The sequence below is a fragment of the Callospermophilus lateralis genome, chromosome 3, assembly GCF_048772815.1.
Source record: "Callospermophilus lateralis isolate mCalLat2 chromosome 3, mCalLat2.hap1, whole genome shotgun sequence".
Lineage (NCBI taxonomy): Eukaryota > Metazoa > Chordata > Mammalia > Rodentia > Sciuridae > Callospermophilus > Callospermophilus lateralis.
The window spans coordinates 144,455,233-144,477,789 of NC_135307.1; the positions used below are offsets into that span (position 1 = coordinate 144,455,233).

Sequence of the window (22,557 nt, forward strand, 5' to 3'; positions counted from 1 at the left end):
TCATCAAAACAATCTTAAAAAAAAGTTGAAGTATTAACCCTTCACCCCCCAAAAAACAAAAACAAAACCATGACAAAAAAAAAAAAAAAATGCAAGCTAACCACAGGAGACAGAAAAATTGAGTGAAATGGTTAAGAATTATTCTGGGTTTGAAGTTTGCTTGTCCTCATCAATGGATCCAAAAGGAAATCAGAGGAAGAGGGTAGTAGTAGTAGGAAAGGGGGAAGAGTTTTCATTCTGTTTTTGGTGCTGCGTGTCAAACCCAGGGACTTGTGCATGCAAGGCAAATACTCTAGCAACTGAGCTATATCCCCAACAAGAGTTTTCATTCTGGAAGGGGAAAAAGTCAGAGGTGCATGTGAGAGGTGGTAACATCCTACTTCTCGGATGCATCCAAAAGAGATGTTAAGGGTTTCCAGCATAGCCTGTTTTGTCTATTCAAGTGCTACTGAATGGGGCTAGTCCATTTGAGACATGTCTAAGTATAAATATGCACTAATTGTCAAAGACTTAGCAAAAAAAAAAAAATTCAGTAACTTTTACATTGATTTCAACTGATGATATTTTTGGATATATTGGATTAAATAAAACATTATTAAAATTTATTTCATTCTTTTTTTTTTTTTTTAAAGTATGGCTACCAGGAAATGTGAGGTTACTAATGTGAACTGCATCATCTTTCTAACAGGAGGACTTCTGTAGTCTAGATATCATCTCCCAGTCTTGCCTTTGGCCACTGGATCACTAGTGAAGCACAGAAGCAACTGAGCTCTGGTGCTGAGGGAGAACTGCTAGTGACTGTAGCGGTTTGGCCTGGGCTCTGTGATTCCACGGACTCCCTTGATACCAGGGTGAAGGGCTGGGGGTGAGGTGGTAAATACTGAACTTGCATATGATTTCTTCTTCAGCTTAGATTTGATCTGGTTTGAGAAAATAAATAATTCTAGGCAGGAAGAAAGAAGGAAAAAAAGTGGGGAGGTAGGTGGAAGAAAGAAAGAAAAATCAAACAATGGTCCCATCCTACAGCTCCAATGGGTAGGATAAAAATTAAAATAAAATCAACCTAGTCCATAAGATCTGCATTAAATTTCAATTATAACCATGATCTCCTAAGTGCTATGAGCTAAGGTCTCTGCCTGAGGGGAAGTAGTCACGGATTCTGCCTGGCAGGAAGGAAGTGGTCCTGGTTCAGAAATAGAGGACGAGAAGTGGGGTTCATGCCTGTATTTGCTTTTGTGTTTTCAGAGGCTGACCTTGGGTCTGTGGCTGAATGGGATAGACCAGTAGCTGATAACTGTGTGTGGCAATCCCCACATCAAGTATTTACCTTTAGTGATGTCTTAAAGGAAAAATGTTTACTATCAATGAGGCCCAGGAGATACCACCAATTTATACTTTGAGGAGTGTCTAACATAGATAATATTAAGTTTCTTAAATTTTTTTCCATACACATTTCTATGTTTCATCATACATATGTGCTCAGGAATTTCTCATATGGCCTCTGTAGGGCTGAGGCAGTTAGCATTCCTGAAGAGGAGGCTAAAGCTTGCTTAGGGGGAATAAGGATGTAAGGCAGCCAGGAGATACAGCTCTTCACAATACCCTCTGAAGGTATAAAGAGTCACTGTCTCTATCCATTTATCTCTGAAGATCCAGGCTGGCTTTTAATCAGAATTAACTACGTGGTGTGCCACAGAACATGGAGTTAAAACCAATCACATTCATTCTGTGGGAGGTCCCAGAAGTCAAGGCCCTCAATGTTTTTCTTTAAACTCAACCCAAGAGTTCAGACTTTAACCAGCAGTCCTAAGCCCCACCAGCCAGTAGCGGTTTATAAACATGCACAATGTTATCAGCACTTTCCTGTAGGGGATTTTCAATGTAGTCTGGAGAATGGTGACATGCAGATTAGCTTTAGGAGAAAGAAGTTTTTAAGCACCTTTGAAATGCAGTGTCATTTTATTTTCCTTTGAGGAAAATGGCTATGTGGTAATTGTTAAAAGGCTGAATAAATTAAGTTCAAATGAGGTGACTTGTTTCCACCTGTTGGTGTGGATGACAATAAGTTTGCTTCTGTTTTGTTTTGAAGAACTATGACATATTATGAAAGCATTCTGTTAAGGAAACAAAATTTGAATTCAAGTCACTGTTACAGAGCCTTACTTTATCGTATTAATACTTTCTGTAAACTTCTTGTATATTTCATCATTAAAGCTAAAAATGCCCACTTTCAATGCTTTATTTAAAAATACAGTAGATTCTGTGGTACAGTCTTATATAATCTTCAGAGAGGAGAGGTGGCCTTGCACTGTCCCCGTGTCTTCCCATTGTCTGGGAGATCACCTTTACTGATTTGATTTCTTTTCTTTTTCTTTTTCAAAAAGCAATTATTGAGCTGGGCTGGTGATGCATGCCTGTAATCCCAAGTTTATGGGGGAGACTGAGGTAGAAGAATAACTTGAACCCAGGAGTTCCACACCAGCCTGGGCATCTAAGAGAGACCCTATCTCAAAAATAATGAATAAATAAAATAAAATAAAATAAAAGTTAAAAAGCTATTTTTAGTATGACCAACGAAGACCTATCATCTTGCTGGTTTTCATTTTTTGGCAAAACTGGGGATTAAATCCAGGGCCCTGTAATATGCTAGACAAGTACTCTAGATACCCAAACCCCCTGTTTTCCTTATTTTTAAAAGAGAAGGATCTTCTTTGTAAGTAACTGTTCTTATAAGTGTGGTGTTCATCCTTCTGGAATGTCCTGTGTCTAACACACACACACACACACACACACACACACACACACAAACATAAATGTCTGCTAAAAACCAACTTTTTGAGATCTTTATGTAAATAGGAATAATATACTTATTCTGTACCCAATTCCCATTCAGAAGGAGCTGTTTTTGATCAGCTCTACTATAAACATAATTGAATTAGAAATGATTACAGAAATCATAGTAAACCATACACACTTACACAGTACTTTAAAATTACCAAAGTATTTTCCTATGCTTTCTCATTTGATCAGGATAGTTGATTAGAATAATCACAACTCCTTATCTCACATTTCCGGCATATCTACTTCCACTTCTCCCGAAGCAGGAAAGTAGTAAACATTTTTTTTCTGAACACTCACCTAATGTCATGCACTTGATTATTCATTTGACAAGCCTGGTACAGCCCATCCTATGGGCCAGCTTCCCAGGTTGCCCCAGGGACCCTAGGGTCCTCTTCCACACTGACTACATTGCATGCCAACCAGATGCAGCAGGAAGGGCTGGTGAGAGCAAGCTCATCCTGGCTTTCCAACTGCCTCACTGTGTGACCATAGGCAAGTTCCTTCTTGGAGCTTATTTCTGCACCTGAAGATGGTTGTAAGGAAACCCACCCAGAGGAGGAGTAGGGAGAACATTGGACAGTGTTTGGAAAAGCCCCTAGCAAAGTGACAAAGGTGTAGTCCTGTAGGATCCAATGGCAACCACCCTCAGCCTAACTTAAGTTCGTATTTAAGTATACTAGCAAGAAAAGAAAGCTAAAAAGTGGGGGTGGGTTGGAGGAAGGGAAATAACCATTGAGTACATTCCAGCTTCCAAGTTAGACTTTCTGTGCCATTTAACTAAATGACTCTCATTAGGTATTAACAAAGGGAATGTGAATCAGGAAAAAAAACCCTGTATTACCCTCCTCAGGAGAGAATGACAGAAGAATTCTAAGATAAACCAGAGCAGCCCTTAATGGCCAGACACAACTGGAATGCCTTGACCATCTAGCCAAATCAAAAGTAAAAGGACTGTTTTATCATCTGCAGCACATTCAATGATTACATGTTAACAGAAAGTTTCTTTCATTCTGGCATAAAATTTTAAGGAACTAAATAAACTGATTACTGTGCTCATGACATTTATTTCTAAAGCCTATTTTTCCTTGGGGTATCCAACACAGTCTCAAAATTTTTGACAAATGCACTGAGCTGCTAAAAAATAGATAGATAGATAGATAGATTGATTTAGGTTATCAAAGATGGACCTGGGCAAAGGTACTTCAAAATAACACAAACCTCTTCCCCAGTTAATAACATTCCTGACAGCTCCCAACTTCCCCCCCGGCAGAGACCCTGGGTAAGACTCTTACCATCGGCTGCGCTGAAGTACTCTGGGTTTACAGAGGCATACAGCACTCCATTCCCCAGCCTGCTGTTATTCCTGCCAAGAAATGAGAAAATTCAGGTTAAGAAACCCTATTCTCCATCTTTCTGGATATATTTTCATCTTTGTTACATCTGATTTATTTGTTGTTTCATGAAGTATCTTGAGAAAGAAAGGGAAGAGTGCTAACTGCTAACAGGAGCTCTGGTCTGCACCCCCAGTTCAGTCTAGAGCCAGTAGATATTTGAGGACACATCTTTTGGTTTATTTGGTGGCCTCAGATCAGAGTTTTTTAAGAAATAATAGTTTCCTTGTTCAATGGAAATAACACAGTTTATGTGATTGGGGGGGCATGTGTGGAAAAGCTCCACGTTAGCCAGCATAACCTGTGCATCAGAGAAACCAATGAAGGGAAGAGGGGTATGAAGAAAATAACCCTTTTTGTTGTTGTTAAGTCATTAGAAAATGTTCTATTCTCCTGTGAAGAACGTTTGACTATAAAGTTTTCCACTCTGTATAATATTTCCTGAAAGAGCTGACCTTTGCTCATGCTCAAATCATCAAACCACTTGGCTGCAAAAATTGTCTTAAATTGGCCCCAGTGCTCACCTCTTTCTATGGAAGACATACAGCATTATCACCAGCCCTCCCACGATCAACAGGATGGCGACCGGCAGAGCGATGATCAGATGGATGAAATTCTCATACGTTGCTGCAGAAATTAGAAGGACATGATATGATGTCATTAGGTGAACAATCTGCTCATTTTATCTTTCAAATTCATTTAGAAATATGAAAAAAAAAATCCCTAAAAGCTTTTGTACTCTCCTATTGAATACTAGGAATTCCTGAAGGTAAATGGTATCAGAAATAGCAAAGCAAACAAATGGAATATTTGAAAAAAGAGGAAATAAAGGGTTGGGCATATAGCTCTGTGGTAGAGCACCCTTGGGTTCAATTCCCACTTCTGCCAAAAAAAAAAAAAAAAAAAAAAAAAAAAAGTTACATGTAGAATGAGGTATATGTTTATTTTTTTAAACGCAGTATATTCTGATATAATAGCTTAAATGATGGACTGAAGGAGTCTCTGTACACAGTTTAATGATTCTTAGTGGATACACACACATTTGCTGAAATAACATTTACTTATATATATATATACTGACCTTTACCTGTTAACATAATTCATAAAAAATTTAAAATAACCGGATGGTACCCCTTGCCAATGCTGCTCTAAATTTTCACAATCATTTGAGACCTGTTAAAGTCTTGAGACCATGAGTGCACTTGTCACCAGACTTGTATAACAGATGATAAGTTGTACCCCTGCAAATTCTGCCAGACGCAGGAAATCATGTCACAAGGTAGAGAAAAGTAGACCACACATAATGGCAAGGATACAGAGAGCAAGGGAGAGGAGAAAGGGGAGTTAAGGGAAGCTCCATAGGAGAAAATTTCTTTAGTCTGAGTCTTGAAAGAGAAAGATACACTTTCCTTGGGATAAATGATTTTATAAGCAGAGGAATGGCTTAAAGATGACATTGGAGAGAAGCCAGAGCCAGCTCACCAGGGGCTTAGACCAAACCAAGTGGTTTCAACTCCATTATTCAGATTTAAAGGAGTCAACAAAAGTTTTCAAAACCAGCAGTGAACTGATCAGATTCATGTGCTGGGGTCCAAGAACAGATTGGGGTCCTCTCCACTGCCATGTCTTAGAGAATTGGGAGGAAATATGCTGCAACCTCTGGGGATGCTCTGTGGTACTCAGTTCTGACTTCAGGAAGAAATCACTGCTCTTTTCTATAAACAAGCCAGATTACAGAGATAACCTTGCCTTCCCAAGGTTATAGCTGGTAAGTCATGGTTCCAAGATGGGAAGCCAGGCTTGCTGTAGCAACACCTCAAAATACCACCAGAACACAAGCAACCAGCAGGCTCTGACCTGCGGTAGTGGAGGTGGTTTACAGGGAGGCTGGGTTCCAGAGACATTTAAGAGGCAGAGAGAGAATCCATATGACTTGGATTGGAATGAAAAATGAGTGGCTGGAAAGAAAGAAGATGAAGGATAACTGTGAAGTTCCTTATTTGGGTGATCAGGGCTACTGATTGAGTTAAGAAACCAAGGAGAAAAGAGGTGTGTGTTTTGAGGACAGGGATTTAGATTTTGGTTTTGTGCACAAGGAGCAAGAGGTACCCAATGGACATCCAAATAGAGATGTCTACTTGGAAATGGGCTTTGAACTCACTGGGGACCAAGTTACGAGGACCATAAGTCAATGACTATTTTGCTACTAAAATCTGTTATTATTATTTCTCTTTAAAATAAAAACACATACATCCTCTTTAAAGACTATTAAGGATGCTTCAAATTTTTTTTACATTAAAATATATTTATCAAGTATCTTTCAAAATGAATGCAAGTTTCAAAATATTCATGAGGTATCAGAAGCTAGGAGGCTTCTTTGTTTCCCCTTAGGCTAGAACTAGCCCATAGACTATTTGTTGTATTTATATCACTGGTACTACTGGTCAGGTTGTACTGTGTTTAAGTTTCACATTTCAATAGGCACATGGAGAAACTGGACCATATCCAGAGAAGAACAAAATGATTAAATGGTTAGAAAATTGATCTCTGCAACTGGGCTGCAAAAAAAGGCCAAAGACTTGAGACTGTTTAATATGGAGAAGGGAAGTCTGGGGGATAATTTAATAGTATTCAAGCACATGCAGAGTTCCTAAAAAGATAGCAAGTGCCAGAAAGCTTCCAAAGTTTCTATCTCCTCTGAGGATTAAACAGGAGGAAATGAGACTAAACTGTAGAGGGAGAGTCTTGTCTGACATAAGGAAAAGCTTCCCAGCAGCAAAACTGGCATGTGGTTTCAATTTCCCTGCAGTTCATGCCAACTTCTGCTGGAGAAATTCCATCAGAGGGACTCTTGGGTTCCCCAGTGGCATCCTGGCACTCACAGGGTTACATAAGGAACAGAAAAGGCAGAAAGGAACATGACCTCTCTGAAGAAAAGCCAAGTTCACTAAGCCCTGAAGCCAAGGATGCTGCTTCATAGATCACAGCCAAATGCCAAGACCCCAGGCCTAGGCTCTAATCCTTGGGGATGCTGGGGATTGAGGGAGAGGGAAAAAGCCACCACTCTGGTAAGGGTTATATGAATGTTGTTAGAAGTTTCAGGTACTGGAAAAGTACTGTAGTTTGGATAAATGTTCCACAAAGGCCCATGTGTTGAAAGCTAAGCTCCCAGTCTGTGGTACTATTTGGAAGTGGTAGAATATCCCCCCCACATAGCTTTATTAAGATAAAATTGAAGTACAATACAATGCACATATTTGAAGTATGCAATTTGATGCATACTATGTAACAATATAGTTAATAAAAAAGCATTTCCATTACTTTTTTTTTAAATTTGAAATCATGCAGACTGGGTTTCCTACATGATTTATTACATTAGTAATCAATCACCTAAGATATATAGAACCCCAAATCCACATGTCAATTATTTTAAAATATACAAAATAAGAAATAATACAGCTAAAATTTGATAAATAAATCTAATCAAGAAAATAAACAAGAACACAAAAATTAATATCAATGGAAAGAGAGCTATCTAAATAATCTTACAGATGTTAAAATATATTAAGGTAATATTATAATTGAATGTGAACGTATATGATAGTTTACATAACATGGTCTGTATTAGAGAAGGCTACATGTGCTGCTAAGAAAGTGTATTCAGTCGTTGATGTATGAAATATTCTATATGTCTGTTATGTCTAAATTATCAATTGTATTTTTTACTTCTATAGCTTCTTTAGTTTTTTTGTTTGGAGCATCTATTGGGAGGTAGTAGAATCTTTAGGAGGTAGAATCTAGCGAGAGGGAGTTAGGTCACTGGGAGTGTGCCTTGCAGGGGATATCGGGACCTCAGTCCCTTCCAGTCTATCTTTGCTTCCCAACCAGCAGGAGGTGAGCAGCTCTGCTTCACATACTGCCTACCATAATATACTGCATCACCACACATCCAAAAGTAATGAAGCTAACTGCCCATAGACTGAATCTTCTGAAACTATAAGCCAGAAAAAATTTTTCTTCCTTATAAATAGATTATCTCAGATGTTTTGTCACAGTAATGAAAAGTCATATAAGCTAACTGGTCAGACTAGCTTAAGTGGACTAAATGGGAGAATTCAGACTATTTTAACTGACAAAATTATCTGCCTAAGCAATTATTTACCTTTGAAACCTGAACTCAGGGACAGCACAGTGCCAGATACATAAACTATCACCTCAGTTTACAATTCTATTCACTCCTATCCTTTTGCTATCTGTCATAGAGGATTTTCAGATAATCATGTATATCTCTGAACATTCAGTGTTGACTAAACTACTACAGTCCTTGTTTAATTTTTTTAAAGAAAATATCTATTTATTTTGACATATGAAATCACATATGTATTTATCATGTTTTGAAATATGTATGCATTGAGATAATTAACATGCATTATATCACATAGTTATCATTTTGAGGGGTGAGAACACTTAAAAAATCTACTCTCTTAGTAATATTCAAGAATATAATACACTATTATTAACTATGGTTAGCATGTAAAATGGCTCTGAACATAGACCAAGGTGAAAGCAGAGGTCTTTACTGGCTCAACAGTGGTTGCACCATTCCAAAAAGAGGAGCTCAGACCCTCTTCCAACCAGTCACACGAGGTAGGGATTCAAAGTCCAGCAATCCCCTAGACTGATTTCCCAGACAAGGCATTGGCTTTTTAGCATGACACTTCTGAGAGTTGTCTACTCCATTTTATCCTTAGTAACCCAGCCTTCCTGAATCCTGGACCAGCTTTCAGTTTTATCACACTACTCTTTCAATAGCCTTACTTTTGGCTGGGACATAGAAGAACACAGGATCTGTCCATGACCCATTCCCAGAGAGAGAGGTAGCCTGAATCCGAGCGGTATAGTTCCCTGGGTTTAGCCGGTTGAGCTTGGCCCCTCCATATTTTCTGTAATCCTGTCTGGACACACATTCTCGCTGATCCTGAGGGGAAATAAAACACATGCATCAACTGCCTACAAACATAGTAGATATCTGGCATTGCCAGCTCACTTGCTACCTCGGTGACTCTAGCTGCCCAATCTTTGACCAGCCCCACCCCCCAAAATGATCCTCCCTTAAGTCATTTAAACAATATCCCAAAACTGTAATCAAACACTTTGGAACCCAAAAGAACTTTAGGAGAGTTAAAAATTATTGACTGACCTAACCTATGTCATGAGATAATTTTCTACAATGAAACTATTCTGAGGATGAGAAGCATTCTAGCTTCCTTCCAGAAGCATGGAGCTGCTGGAAAGACCTAAATCCTCATCAACTTTCCACCCAATCTTATTGTTTGAAGCTAAGCTAACAGCAAGTAAATTGAGTATAACATTACACATGCTGTCAACCCTGATGGAAATACATGCAGCTGCAAAGGAAAGCCCCAGTCTCACCTCAATTTGTGATCCGTATTTTATTTCATACATTAGAATCAATCCATTGGGGTTCTCAGGTTCTGCCCACTTTAAAAAGATGGAGTTCTCAGGCCTTGCCTCCCAGGTAACTGGGCCAGGAATGTCATCTGCTCCTTCTGTACAACAATTTAAATAAGGGACAAAGTTGGATTCAGGTCCCCAAAGAGGGTGACAAATGCTGGGGTCACCTGAGAACCCTCCTCCCCAAATCTGTGGGAGCGTGGCTGTGGACAGTGATCATGTGGGCTCCTCCTGAGTTGGCTGCTTACAACACAGGTTTAGAAACTGGACCTACCTGATGACTCATGAATCTCAAGATGCCACAAGTCCCCCACAAGAAGCACCTGTGACCAAGCATAAAAACTTCCTGGCACTATAAGTAATTTTCTTTTTCTGTTACTTCTACCTCTTGAAGAAAGAGCCCATCAAGCAACAAAACACTGAAAGGGTGCTGACAAGCTGAAGTAGTGCATGGAGCCTCCAGGTTGTGACATGGATCCTCCATGGGCCACATATACATAGCAATTACAAGTTTTATGTTGTATGTGAGGGATGGTCACAAAGCCAGTCTGTGAAGATACTACTAAGAAACAGGTGCTGAGAGCAAGTGAGCTGACCCTGCCATCATCTATTCCTTCAGTACTGACCCCTCTTTCTAAAGGAATGTAGTAAGCCAAAGTCATGGAAAATACTACTGACAAAGATGTCTACAGATTAGCTGGGCTGGGCATGGTGGCGCACACTTGTAATCCCAGTGGCTTAGGAGGCTGAAGCAGGAGGATTCTAAGTTCGAGGTTAGCCTCAGCAATTTAACAAGGCTCTAAGCAATTTGCTGAGACCCTGTCTCAAAACAAAAAATAAAAAGAACTGGGGGATAGGGCTGGGGATATAGCTTAGTTGGTAGAGTGCATGCACATGGCCCTGGGTTCAATCCCCAGCACCACACACACACACACACACACACACACACACACACACACACACACAAAAGATTGGAGGTACATATCTCAGTGGTAAAGCACCCCTGGGTTCAATCCTTAGTACAAAAGATTAGCTGGTCTATGTTAGAGGAGTGTTGGGGAAACTGAGGCACTGGAGGCTGAGGACTGGCCAGGGAATGCTACATGTCAGTGCCAAAACTATGTCGAGGAAGCCTCCCTTCCCAGACTTCAGTCACCTCCATGTCCTTTCTACTGCCTGAAGTCTCTTGCAGGAGTGAGGGCTGGGTAGTTCATTCATCTTCAAAGATATGAATGGTTGTCTGAGCAACAGGCAGTGTCTAACATACAAGGGAAATGCATATTCAAATAAGCAGGACCACTGGCTACTCTAATAGTGACTTGAGGAGTAATGGTCACTCTGGGATCCAGGTAGTCAACAGGGGATCATACAGAAACTATGAGAATGCAGAAGGGAAGAATAGTTTATGAGGCCAGGGACTATGCAAATACAAATGTGAGCCAAGCAGAGGACAGGGGACTCTACAGGGAGCTCTTAGCTCTCCAGTATTTTCTTTGGAGAGCCTGAGATAGGAATGACATCACAGTGAGAGCATGAGCTCCATTTCCTGGGCAGCTGGTCTACCAGGCTGTCTACTAATGACCACATACATATTCCTTAGTAGGACTGAGTCTCAGAGTTGTCAACCTGGATTTAAGACCCCATGTCCACAAAACACAACCTTCTCTACTAAGCTGTGATTGAGTCAGCAGTGGGGCTAGCTGGACCAAACCATACCTGCAGGCATGGTTCTGGCAAAGACAAAGTTAGAGGCACTACAGCCCAGCTTCTCCGCCTCATGATTACAGCTGTGAATGTCAATGCGGTACAAAGTAAAAGGCCGGAGGTTAGAGATGACAGTTCTCTCCTTGTTATCCACTCTGCTCTCAAAGAAAGGGTACTCTGTCTCAAGTTCTTCTGGATCTGTCATATTGTAGGTGTCCATCACTGTGGTGTTCCTGCTTCGGCTGGACATGGTGGCGTTGGCCACTTGCATGACATCTCTCCGCTTCCTTTCAGGTCTGCAAGGAAGAGAGAAGCTTGGCTTATAAGTGTTTCTGCCTCTTTTGTCTTTCCTTTGACTAGAATCAGAAAGAATATCAGAAAAGAAAAATCTAACCCTTGTAACAAAAGGAACTATTTAACCCCTTTGGGTAAGAACCAACAAATAACATGGGGATTTCCTTATTTATCTTGCTTTCTCAACTCTACCCCTCAGGAACAGCACATATGCTTCTTACTAAATCCCAGAGCCACCCTGGGCTAGGCAGTATCTTCACTGTTTGATCAGTGCCATCTGGTCACAGACCTTGTGGTTAAATATGTAGGGGTCAAATCTACTAGTTGCACTAAGATTTATGAGGGGAGAGGTGATGTGGTTGCTCAGGCCTCAGCTAGATGGGGCAGAAGGAATTCAAAGGCCTGTAATAGTGGCTTCTTTGATTCCCTCTGAAATAAAATAAAGATGCCACGATTTGAGCAGTAAGCAAGTGCTTGAACTCCAGGATCCTTTCTTGGAGAATCCTGCTAATTGAAAATCCTACCCTAGCTGGGGGCAGTGGACACACCTATAATCCCAATGGCTCAGGAGACTGAGGCAGGAGGATCACAAGTTCAAATCCAGCCTCAGCAACTTAGTGAGACTCTAAGTAACTCAATAAGACCCTGTCCCTAAGTAAAATACAAATAAGGGTAGGGATGTGGCTCAGTGTTTAAGTACCCCTAGGTTCAATCCCCAGTACCAAAACAAAACAAACAAAAACAAACAAAAGAAAAAGAAAGTCCCACCCTAAATCCCTGGTGCAGGCCTTCCTTACTCCTGTAAATCTCTGAGCCCAGCTTTGCCTTCCTCTCAGCAGTGGGCCTTGTGGCCTCCTCAAGACTCAGCCTTTGTCACAGATTTGAGTAGGGCTTGAAACAGAAACAACAACAACAACAACAAAGAAAAAGGGAATGCATAAAATCCCCAGGGAAGAACAACAATACCCAAAAGGGCAGATGAAGGTGTGACTCTCCAATTGGTGTTTTGGTGGGCTATAGAAAAAGGGGCTTCCCTCAGAAACCTTAAAAACAGGCTCCTTGGGCTGGAGGTATAGCTCAGTGGGTAGAGTGCTTGCCTTGCATGCACAAGCCCTGGGTTCAATCCACAGCACCGCCAAAAAAAAAAAAAAAAAAAAAAAAAACCAAACTAAACAAACAAACAACAACAACAACAAAAACCAGGCTCCTAACTTTTACAGGAACCAAGAAAACTAAACAGCATGAGAGGAACATCCAGACAGCACACCAACCACCCTTAGGTTAGCCATGCACCATGAAGGAAATAGGATGTGAGGCTACTGGCTGGCTGCTTGTCTTATGAATGGGCAAAGGGTAGCTGGGAGCAAATGAAATAAACCTTGCCTGGTAAGAAAAGTAAGAGTTAAAAAAAAAAATGAGAAAGCTCAGAATATAGGAAGCTTGTCAGCCTCATGTATGAGGGAGAGCAGTAGCAGGGAAAAAAAGTTCACCCAGGGAAGAAGGCATCCCGGAAGATATGTGAAAGTTCAGTGGATGCCTCACAAGCCTCTTTCTGGTCCCTAGGCCTAAATCTGGAAGGTAGGAGGTCAGGAGAAAAGACCATGGGCTCCCTTGTCTGCTCAGCCCATGGATTTTTCAGCAGAACACATGGTCTTTCTTTGTATAGTGATACTTGGACACCATTAAAGGCAGAAACCACCCAATAGTTAAGCTCATTCCAAAAGGTAGCAACCTACAATATCAGGGGCATGTGAATTTGTTTTTATAATGCTGGGAAAGGAAGGATTAGGAAATGAGGTCAATAACTAACCATTCTTGCATTGTGCAAAACAACCAACCAACCACCTACCTTCTTGGAAGGAAAGGACACAAGAAATAACATTTATTGCTAGAGAGATCTTTTTCAACACATTACCAACAAATTTTCTGCCCTTACTTGAAAACCAATACAACACACACTTAAGTTTACAAGTAAGAAGCTGCTTAGGTTTGATCTACTGCAAAAATAGTTCTAGTCTATGCCCTCCCCCAGCCACTCCTGTTGAAATGGTATTACACCATTAAAGTACTTAACAGTTTACTTATTTGTAAACACCACACGTTTGGAGATCACATAGCTACTGCTATGGACATCAAGTCAGGGGTTGAGGGAGGTAGGCAACAAAGAACATTAGCAGGAAGGTACAGGCTCAGGTAAGCAAAATGGCCTGTACATAATTCTTTGTCATGGCTACATTCCAGTGGCATGACCAATAAGAAATACTGCCAACTTTCCTCACTCTACTCCATGATACAACTTACTCCTATTGGAAAACATTTTACTTCTCAACATCTGTCAATGTTTTAGTTAGATAAAGCAAACTATGTATTTGAAAATTAAAGATGGTGGTAAAGGAAAGGTGTTTACCACCCAACACTGACTTCAGAAAGCAACTTGACAAACTCTACCTTCCATTCTATTTCAAACACAAAGGACACATGGGACCATGTGGAAGGGACTATATTTGACTTATTTGATTTTAGCTCCCAAATAAATTGTTCTTAGAATGGATTGAAAGAAATCAAAAGTTTTTGCTATGGGATGTGGCACAGAGGAAACTTATTTTAAACCCAACAATATAAATGCTTTGCATTCCTCTATTGTGATGTATGTAAGAAATAATAAAAAATAAATAATTAAAATAAATAAATGCCTTGCATTAATAACATCTGTGTCAATATGTGTCAATTTAACGACCACCTTCACACCACTTAGTCTGGTGTTCTACCTCTGATGACAAAAAAGATATTGTTTTGTCACTATAATTGAAAGCTAGGGGCCTTTCAGCAAAACCTTTGCATTGTTATGGTTTGTCCACTAAGAGTCCTTGTATGGGAAGCTTAGTCCTCAGAATGGTCGTATTAAGAGGTGGTGGAATCTTTAAGAGGCGGGCCTATTGGGAAATAATTAGGTCACTGAGGGCACTGCTCTCAGAAGGGATTAATGCTGGTCTCAAGGAGTAAATTAGCTGTTTTTGCAAAAGTGAGTTGTTAAAAAGGAGCAAGGCCAACTGCTGAATCTCTCTGGCATCTTGCTAACTTTTGCTCTCTCCTCTAAAACTGAACCTCAGGTATTTTATTATAGTAACAGAAAATGGACTAGTAACACTTTCTAAATCCTTAAAAATCTGAACTTTTGGAAAAGTAGATTGGATAATAAATGCATCAGTATAACCAATAGCCTCTGATGGTAAACACACAGACAACTTCTTGGGGCCAGGTATGTAGATCAGAAGTAGAGTGTTGTCTCGTATATGTAAGATCCAGTGTTTGATCACCAGCACCACAAAACAAAACAAAACAAAAAAACAAAAAACACAAACAAATAAACATACTTCCTGCCCAACCTGCTTGAGACATTCTATATTCATCCAACCTCCAACCTTACAGCAACAGTGACTGCCAGTAGCTGAGCCTCTGCTGGCCCAGGTGGAGTGGATCATGTGGAAGATGCAGGGCAAGAAAGAGCTTTTGTTTATGAGAAAGCATGTCCAAGACCCAGAAACTAAATTAGTTAGGATGTCAGAGGGGTCACCAAGCCTCACTAAGTTCTGATTTCAAACATCTCTTAGCTTTTTCCAGTCCTTAAGCTTTTAGATTCTAGGAATCACACATGGTACACAGATATCATGGATAAGAAAATAGCAATGCACACTAAAATACAAGGATGACACTGAAATAGCAGCCCTATAATCTGTCAGCCAACAGGAGCTCTCCCAGTGGGGTGGTGGGAGGGCTGATGGTAGTCTCCTGGGCCCTCATTGCTCTATAGGCTTTAAGTGAGAGATAGAAGGGAAGGGATGGGAGAAAGCCACCAAACAGTGAGGAGTTTCATTCTCAAAAGGAAGTAGTACCTCCAATTCCAAAAGGTCTTTATTTCCTACTTTACTGATTCTTCAAAGTAAGATGGCTATCTCTGACCATTTCACAAGTATCATGAAAGTCACTTGACAGAAAAAAAAAATCACTTTAAAATCCATTTGTTGTTACAACTGAAGACAGTCTTTAAGGACAAAGTAAATATGGAATAAAGTGCAGCTTCAAGCTTCCAAGGTCTCAGGGGAAGAGAAAAGGTCAGGCAGAGTGTTGATAGCTAGGGCATCCTGGGGACTGGCATTGACACCTTGGAGAGAAACTGCTGGTCTGAATCCAGCTTTCTGCCAGTTTTCAGATATGAGGCTATTTCTGAATTCTGCACTATAATCTTCAGGAAGAAGATTATAAAGGGAGTCAAGGACCTCCACTCCAAGTCTTTTCTCAGACATTACCAGCCAACTGTGCTGAGGTTTCCTCCAGTTCTTAAAAACCATTTAATTCACTTTTTGATAAAGTATTAAAATTAAAAAGTATGTCTATAGTATAAACTTTTGCCATTATAACTATTTACCTGTGTAATTTAGTAGCATTAATTGCATTAATTAGAGTTATACAATCATCACCATTTTTGCAAAAAAATTCTCACCAACCCAAACAGAAACTCCACCCATTTCAAGATAATTCCCCCATTGCCCTCATCACCTTACTCTATGCTCCTAGTAAATTCTAACCTACTATACACTTGCTTAATCTGTATATTTCATATACATGGACCATATAGTATTTATTCTTTTGTGTCTGGCTTTATTGGGATGTCATTTGCAGGATTCATGCATGTTGTATCATGTATCAGAATTTCCCCCCTTTTCATGGCTGAATCCTAGTCCATCTATTTGTACCACATATGTTTATCCATTCATCTGCTGACAGACAATGAGTTGTTTCTAGCTTTTGTCTACTATGAATAGTACTGCTACAGAAAATGTCTATTCCTCCACTTCTGTTCCTATTTCACAGAAACCAAGGCTTAGAGCACAGGAGCAGAGTGACTCCTTGAAGCAGGGTATCTGTTACTTTGAAAGACTATGTTCTATGCTGCTTCCCAAACCTGCTTGTGAAGGATGCTTGGGGCACCTGGTTACATTCTGAAGTTGGTTTGACTCTGACTTTCCCCCTCTTGCTTCAAACCTTCTCTGCCAGCACTGGGGAGAAATGGAAAGGGCAGAGATGAGCCCAGATCCTGGCTTTTCCTCTAGCTGATTTCCATGAGTGTGTACACATGACTAGAGACCTCTGAGCCTCATCTCTCAGTATCTGTGTGGAGGACCCCACCTGCTGTCTGCAGGAGGCTGTACGGGTGAGGCAGCACCCATCATACCTGCAGTGCCTAACAATAGGAGCCCCAGTCCCCTTCCTTTTAGGACTAACCAGTTTCCACAGAAGCTCCACTTACTTGACTAAGCCAATGTCACCTTCCATTGTTCCCTCTCAGTGGCCTCCTGTGTCATGTCCCACACTACCAAGTAAAGATAAAAGCAACAGAATCTGCTCAAGCATCACCATCCTCTAGGGATGTTTTCAAATGGTACATGTACCTGGGCACAAAGATGGAGTTATGCAGGAAATTCTCAAAGACTTTACGGTATTCAGCCTCCTCCTTCTCAGCTTGCTTCTCAGCTTCAGTTTTAGGGCAAGCGCAGCAAGGCCCTTTCTCACCACCACACACTTCAGTCTTGGGATTCTCTGTTACCTCTTCGACGTCAATGGTGCCATCAGCATACTTCCTGATGGGGATTTTGTCTTCCAGGAAAAGAGAAGTGAAAGGGAGAATAGGAATGAAAGCCAAGTATAACTGGCTTGTGAGGAGAAAGAATAGCTATCAGCCTTTAATCAAGAAAGTGCTGGTTTCTAATGTAGGGAAATTACACTATTACCTGGTTGGTGTATTTTCGGGCTCAGATACGTTCAGACAATGGGCATGAACAGGTGCACCTCCCAACTGGGCCACTGCTGGCAACCTTACCTTTGGAACAGTAATTATGCCGGTACAGGTAGCCGTCCTGAGGCTGCCGCTGCCATCTCACAATGTAGTAACTCAGGTTACCGTTGGGCAGAGATGGGGGGTTCCATTTCACAATCAGCTGAGAAGAGGAGTTGGATGCTGAAAGGACATCCAGGGGAATGGAAGGAACTAGAAAGGAGAACAAAAAACATTTCAGAAAATGAAATGAACCTAAGGTGGAGGCTATTAGGTACTCACTGCAAACCAACAGGAACCTGCAAGTTTGACCTGCACCAGAAGATAGCAATGAACACTGAAACACAAAGAGAAAACAGAACACTGTTTTGAAAGAATTTTAATTTAAATACCAACATTTCCCTTTATAGCATTTATTTTTGGGTAATCTTTGTAAAAACAAACACTGCTGAGTTGCAAATGGGAAAGGTTGTGGGGGCAAAACCAGGGTTAGAACAGATGACAAAATCTACAGTCAATTCAAACACTTGATCTTTCTCATTTATTACAACTGCCATTCTCCAAAATGTTTAACTCTGGCAATTTTAACAAATGGTAAAATTGACTGATTCGAATTTCATCTGAAATTTTGAATTTCTGATAAAAATGGCAAGAATCCCAAATGAAAGGTGGCAGTAGAATGGGGGCTGCAGACCATGTGTGAGAGTGTGTGAGTGCATGTGAGCATGCACCTGTGTGAGAGGGGTCAAAGGGACAGATGAGACTAAGAGCATGGAAATCCACCAATCCTGCAGTCATGCTTCAGTGGAACGATGAGACGTGACTCTGAAAAGCAGCCTAAAAATCAAACACATGTTAAGCCCTGATTTTAAGCCAAGGATTCTGTGGGCAGCAAAATAATACCGATTTCAGGCAAAGCATAATAATCCAATCAGCCTTTACTTACTACTGACAACCTACCCCAAATCCAGAACTAACTTATGCAAATAGGGAAAACATATCCCAGGGCCAATGAAATCTTGTTCTCATAAGGCTCACAAAAAAGCACCAATTTCAATGATTTTTCCAAGGTGCAAAAGATATATAAAATACACAAAGATCCAACACCTTTAAGGAATGCCTCTTTGGGAAAAGGTAGGATTAATGCTAGTTTTTTAAAGAAAACAAAACCACTTGATGCTCAGCCAATTTAGGGTTTCCAAAAACAAGTATTTCAAAAACAAACAGCTTATTGTTAGATATTACAATGACAGGTGCCACCAAAAAGCAAAGAGAGAGGACCAAGTCATTATTTATCTCTACCACTCATAAGGACAGGGGCCAAAATGGAGTAAGCTGAGTCAATCTGTCAGGGCTTGGTTTTCTATCTTTGGGGAAAAGAAACAGGTTTCTTAAGAATTTGCTGAAACAGTTGGGTGTGGTGGTGCACACCTGTGACTCCAGTTCCTTGGGACACTGAGGCTAGAGTGTTCCAAGTTCAAGGCCAGCCAGGCAATTTAGTGAGATCCTATCTCAAAATAAAAAATAAAAAGGACCGGAAAACATCAGTGGTAGTTCAGTGGTCAAGTAAGTCCAATGGGTTCAATCTCCAGTACTGCTTAATTTTTTTTTTTTTTTTTTTTTTTGCTATACGAAGGAGAATTTTCTATTTCTCTCTCAAACTAGTTACAGTGTTTTACTGGGAAGGGTTTCTTCCAAATGTTAAGAGGAAAACTTATTCTGGTGCATTTGAACTTCTGCTGTATGAAGCCTTGCCAAGGGTTAGAAGCCTATGCCAACTTTATCTCTATAAACTCTTTAGGGTCAGTGACATTACTGTGACCACTTACGGGGTCACTGAAATGGGGCAGGGGAAAGGAGGGGGAACCAGGCATGCACGAACAAAAGGTTTTCCCCATCTACTTTTTCTTCTCACCCTTTTTGCCATTTAAACTTATTCTGTGTTAGGTTTATGAGTATTAAAAAAATACCTTGCTCTTTATAAGAGCAGTCATTATCAAAAAATGCTTCTCAGTGCTGTAGACTATTACCCCAAACCTCCCACAAATTCATATGTGGAAATACTATTCCCCTGCAGATGGCATTAAAAGATGGGCCTTTGGGAGGTGATTAAATCACAAGGGTGGAGTCTAGTAAATGGAATTACTGCTCTTACAAAGAGGACATCAGAGGTTCCCTTGCCCATTCTTTCTGTAATGTAAGGACACAGCAAAAAGACAGCTTTCCATAAACCAAGAAGTCGGCCCTCTCCAGATACCAAAGGTGCACGTGTCTTTATTTTGGACTTTCAGCCTCCAGAACTGTTGAGAGATAAATTTCTGTTGTTTATAAGTCACCCAGGCTATTATATATTTATTATAGCAGGCAGTGTCTTTAAAAATGAAGGGTAGCTCTCTACTTCTAAATTAGTCTTTATATACTTGGAAAATACAAATATATACAAATGTTGCTTTTTTTGTTTCCAGATTATGGAGTTGAGAAATGAAGTGCTTTAGAATAGAAGAGGAGAAGGAGAAACATCTTCAGTCAATAATCATATACCCACGACAAAGTAGGTCTTGAGTTTTGGGGTTTTGTCCATTTCTTAGGAATACTAGTGATTATAAAAATGGAAAACCAATGAGCCACAAGAGGTTAGTGGTACACAGATCAATCAGCATGGCTTCAGTTCCCAGAGGTTTAAGAATCAAAATAAACAAAAAAGGCAGCCACAAGGGGCTATTTCCTGGTGGGGCCTTCCAAGGAAACTATCCCAGGACCCCAGAGGACCTGGGCTTATTGGCACAGAGCAGGTAGAGGATGAAAGGTCGCAGCAAGTCCAGAAAATGGCACAGGAGCCTCTAAGATATTAGCAGTGGGAAAAAAATGTAATACAGTGTTACACGTTGACAAGAAAGACTATAGGTATATTTTATGACTGGCTCTACAACTATGCCTTGTCTATCCAAGTACAACAGGTCATAAAGAGGCAGGAGATGGGGGTCTGTCTGGTTTGTAGATACCTGAAGCATTGGTACGAATGTACAAGATTTCACTCTTGGCCCCACGAATGTGGTCATTCTCCACCATGGTGAGGGTCACCGCCTTGACATAGACTGCGTATTGAGTCCAGGGCTTCAGCCCATGCAGTAAAATGCCAGGTTCCACATCTTTGTTGGGAGGGAGGTCCACGTCCACCATGTTCCAGCTATTGGAGCCACAGGCATCCTGCCCATCATATTCTGTGACATTTTTAAAGGGTCTGAAAGACAATCAACCAAGTGCAGAGAATATTTCAGGGCTCTGATGTCAATGCTCTCAAGAACCTTCCCCAAATGCTGAGCATGTAACACTTTCTATAGTGGGAATTCCAAATAAAAACTAATAACTATGCTTGTACAGAAGAAACTGGTCTCTGGGTTCATCAGTTATACACTACAGAATGAGCACTCAGTCTCAGGAAGGGGGCAAGTACTATGTTACTGTGATTGAAGATGCTGCTCCTTAAGACATGCAAATACTATTTTTCTCTCTTCTGAATTGCAACATTTTTTCCATCATTAAGAAAAAACAAGCACAGTCTATTAATGCAAACATCAGATATTGATAAAGGATAACTTGGAGATAAAACTGACATTTCTACATTAAAAAAGAATTGCTTCTAAAATTTAAATTGTTCACAGCCCATTTTGATGCTTAAGTAACTTATAATATTCAAACATCAGATTGTTTCAGAAACTAGCAAAAATTTATTCCTTCGTGAAAGGTACCTACCAGCTGACACTACCAGTATTGGTAGGGCCTTCAAAGAGAATGGAGTATTTTACATGGATGCATGATTGAATAGGAATTCTATATATATGAGATGAAAGTGCCTCTGGCCAATGGCTTCTGAAACAGACATTAACCTGCCTGCTGTCATGAGGGACTGTTATATATACAAACACTGAATGCCTAGTAATTCTGAGCTCCCTATTATTTGCTGGCTATACCAATTCCTAGGACCCCTAACTCCAGCAGAGAGAAGTGTGCCAGGTGCTGCCATTGCTGCTTGGCTCTTGGGAAGCCAAGCATCTGGAAAAGAGATTTATGCTTTGAGATGGAACCTGGATAAGGAGATGATTGACTGGGGGGAATCACTCAGATACAGGAAGCAAAGGAGAGAAGAAGGAGACCAAGGAGAGATTGCAATCTATAAGAATAAATCATGGCTCAACAGGTAGGTGAATGCCATCCATAATACAAGAAAAAGCCCCAGCACATTCTGGGAGAAGTCATAAAATGCTGAACATATGAAGGTCAGTTTCTCTCCATTCTCCTTCCCTTGTTTGAAGGGCTCATGACCTTGAGCAGAGACTGGAAGAGGCCCATAGATATAATGCCTGGAAAAAGACAAGGGAGCAGTCTAAGGTCATACTCCTGCAGGTTGTTCTAGAGTAGTTGTTCATGGGCACCACATGTGCTCATCACAGTTTATGACAGTTTGGACTGACCCAATTCTCTGAAACACAAAGATTTTCCCCTTTTGGGTTGAACTTATTCAAACATCTCTAATTACCAATAAACAATGAAAAGCTCAAGCTGATACTTTCCTGTTTATGGCTGTCACCAACTAGAATCAATGTTGCCTGAGAGCTAAGGAGGATACATGAGGATGAAATTGAATATTTGGCTTGGTTCTGCATGGGGAACCCATTGGCTTCCTGTTCAGCCAAGGCATGCAATGACCAAAGGACTGACCATGCCCACTCCCAGCCCTGCCAAAAGAATGACATCATGAAATGCAAAAACTCACGCCTCCTTGTAGTAAACAGTGAAGCTGATGAGATCCCTGTAGTCCGGGGGCCGGTACCGGTGCCAGGTTATGATAATGCGGTTCTTCCACGTGGTGGTGGATGTGAAATGTAGGACATCACTTTCACCTGGACACAGAGGTATCTCATGAGTGATAGAGATACATGCATCTCTGAAAAGATACTTGTCTGGGCACTATTCTTTTCCCTAAACCTGGTAGTACATACTAACTCTCTTTCTGGACTT

The 22,557-nt window shown here is 40.6% G+C and overlaps 1 protein-coding gene across 1 annotated transcript in view; it reads right to left on the bottom strand.

Annotated features, from left to right (window-relative positions):
• Window positions 1–22,557, bottom strand: part of Igf1r (insulin like growth factor 1 receptor) — a 292,619-nt gene that overhangs the window by 22,021 nt on the left and 248,041 nt on the right. Inside the window, exons 7-15 of the mRNA XM_076851403.2 lie at window positions 22,313–22,439; window positions 20,541–20,779; window positions 17,584–17,751; window positions 17,156–17,360; window positions 11,424–11,707; window positions 9,666–9,802; window positions 9,051–9,210; window positions 4,757–4,859; window positions 4,134–4,204 (exon numbers count right to left, since the gene is read on the bottom strand). Of these exons, the coding sequence (XP_076707518.2) occupies window positions 4,134–4,204; window positions 4,757–4,859; window positions 9,051–9,210; window positions 9,666–9,802; window positions 11,424–11,707; window positions 17,156–17,360; window positions 17,584–17,751; window positions 20,541–20,779; window positions 22,313–22,439 (1,494 nt within the window). The remainder of the gene's footprint in view (window positions 1–4,133; window positions 4,205–4,756; window positions 4,860–9,050; window positions 9,211–9,665; window positions 9,803–11,423; window positions 11,708–17,155; window positions 17,361–17,583; window positions 17,752–20,540; window positions 20,780–22,312; window positions 22,440–22,557) is intronic.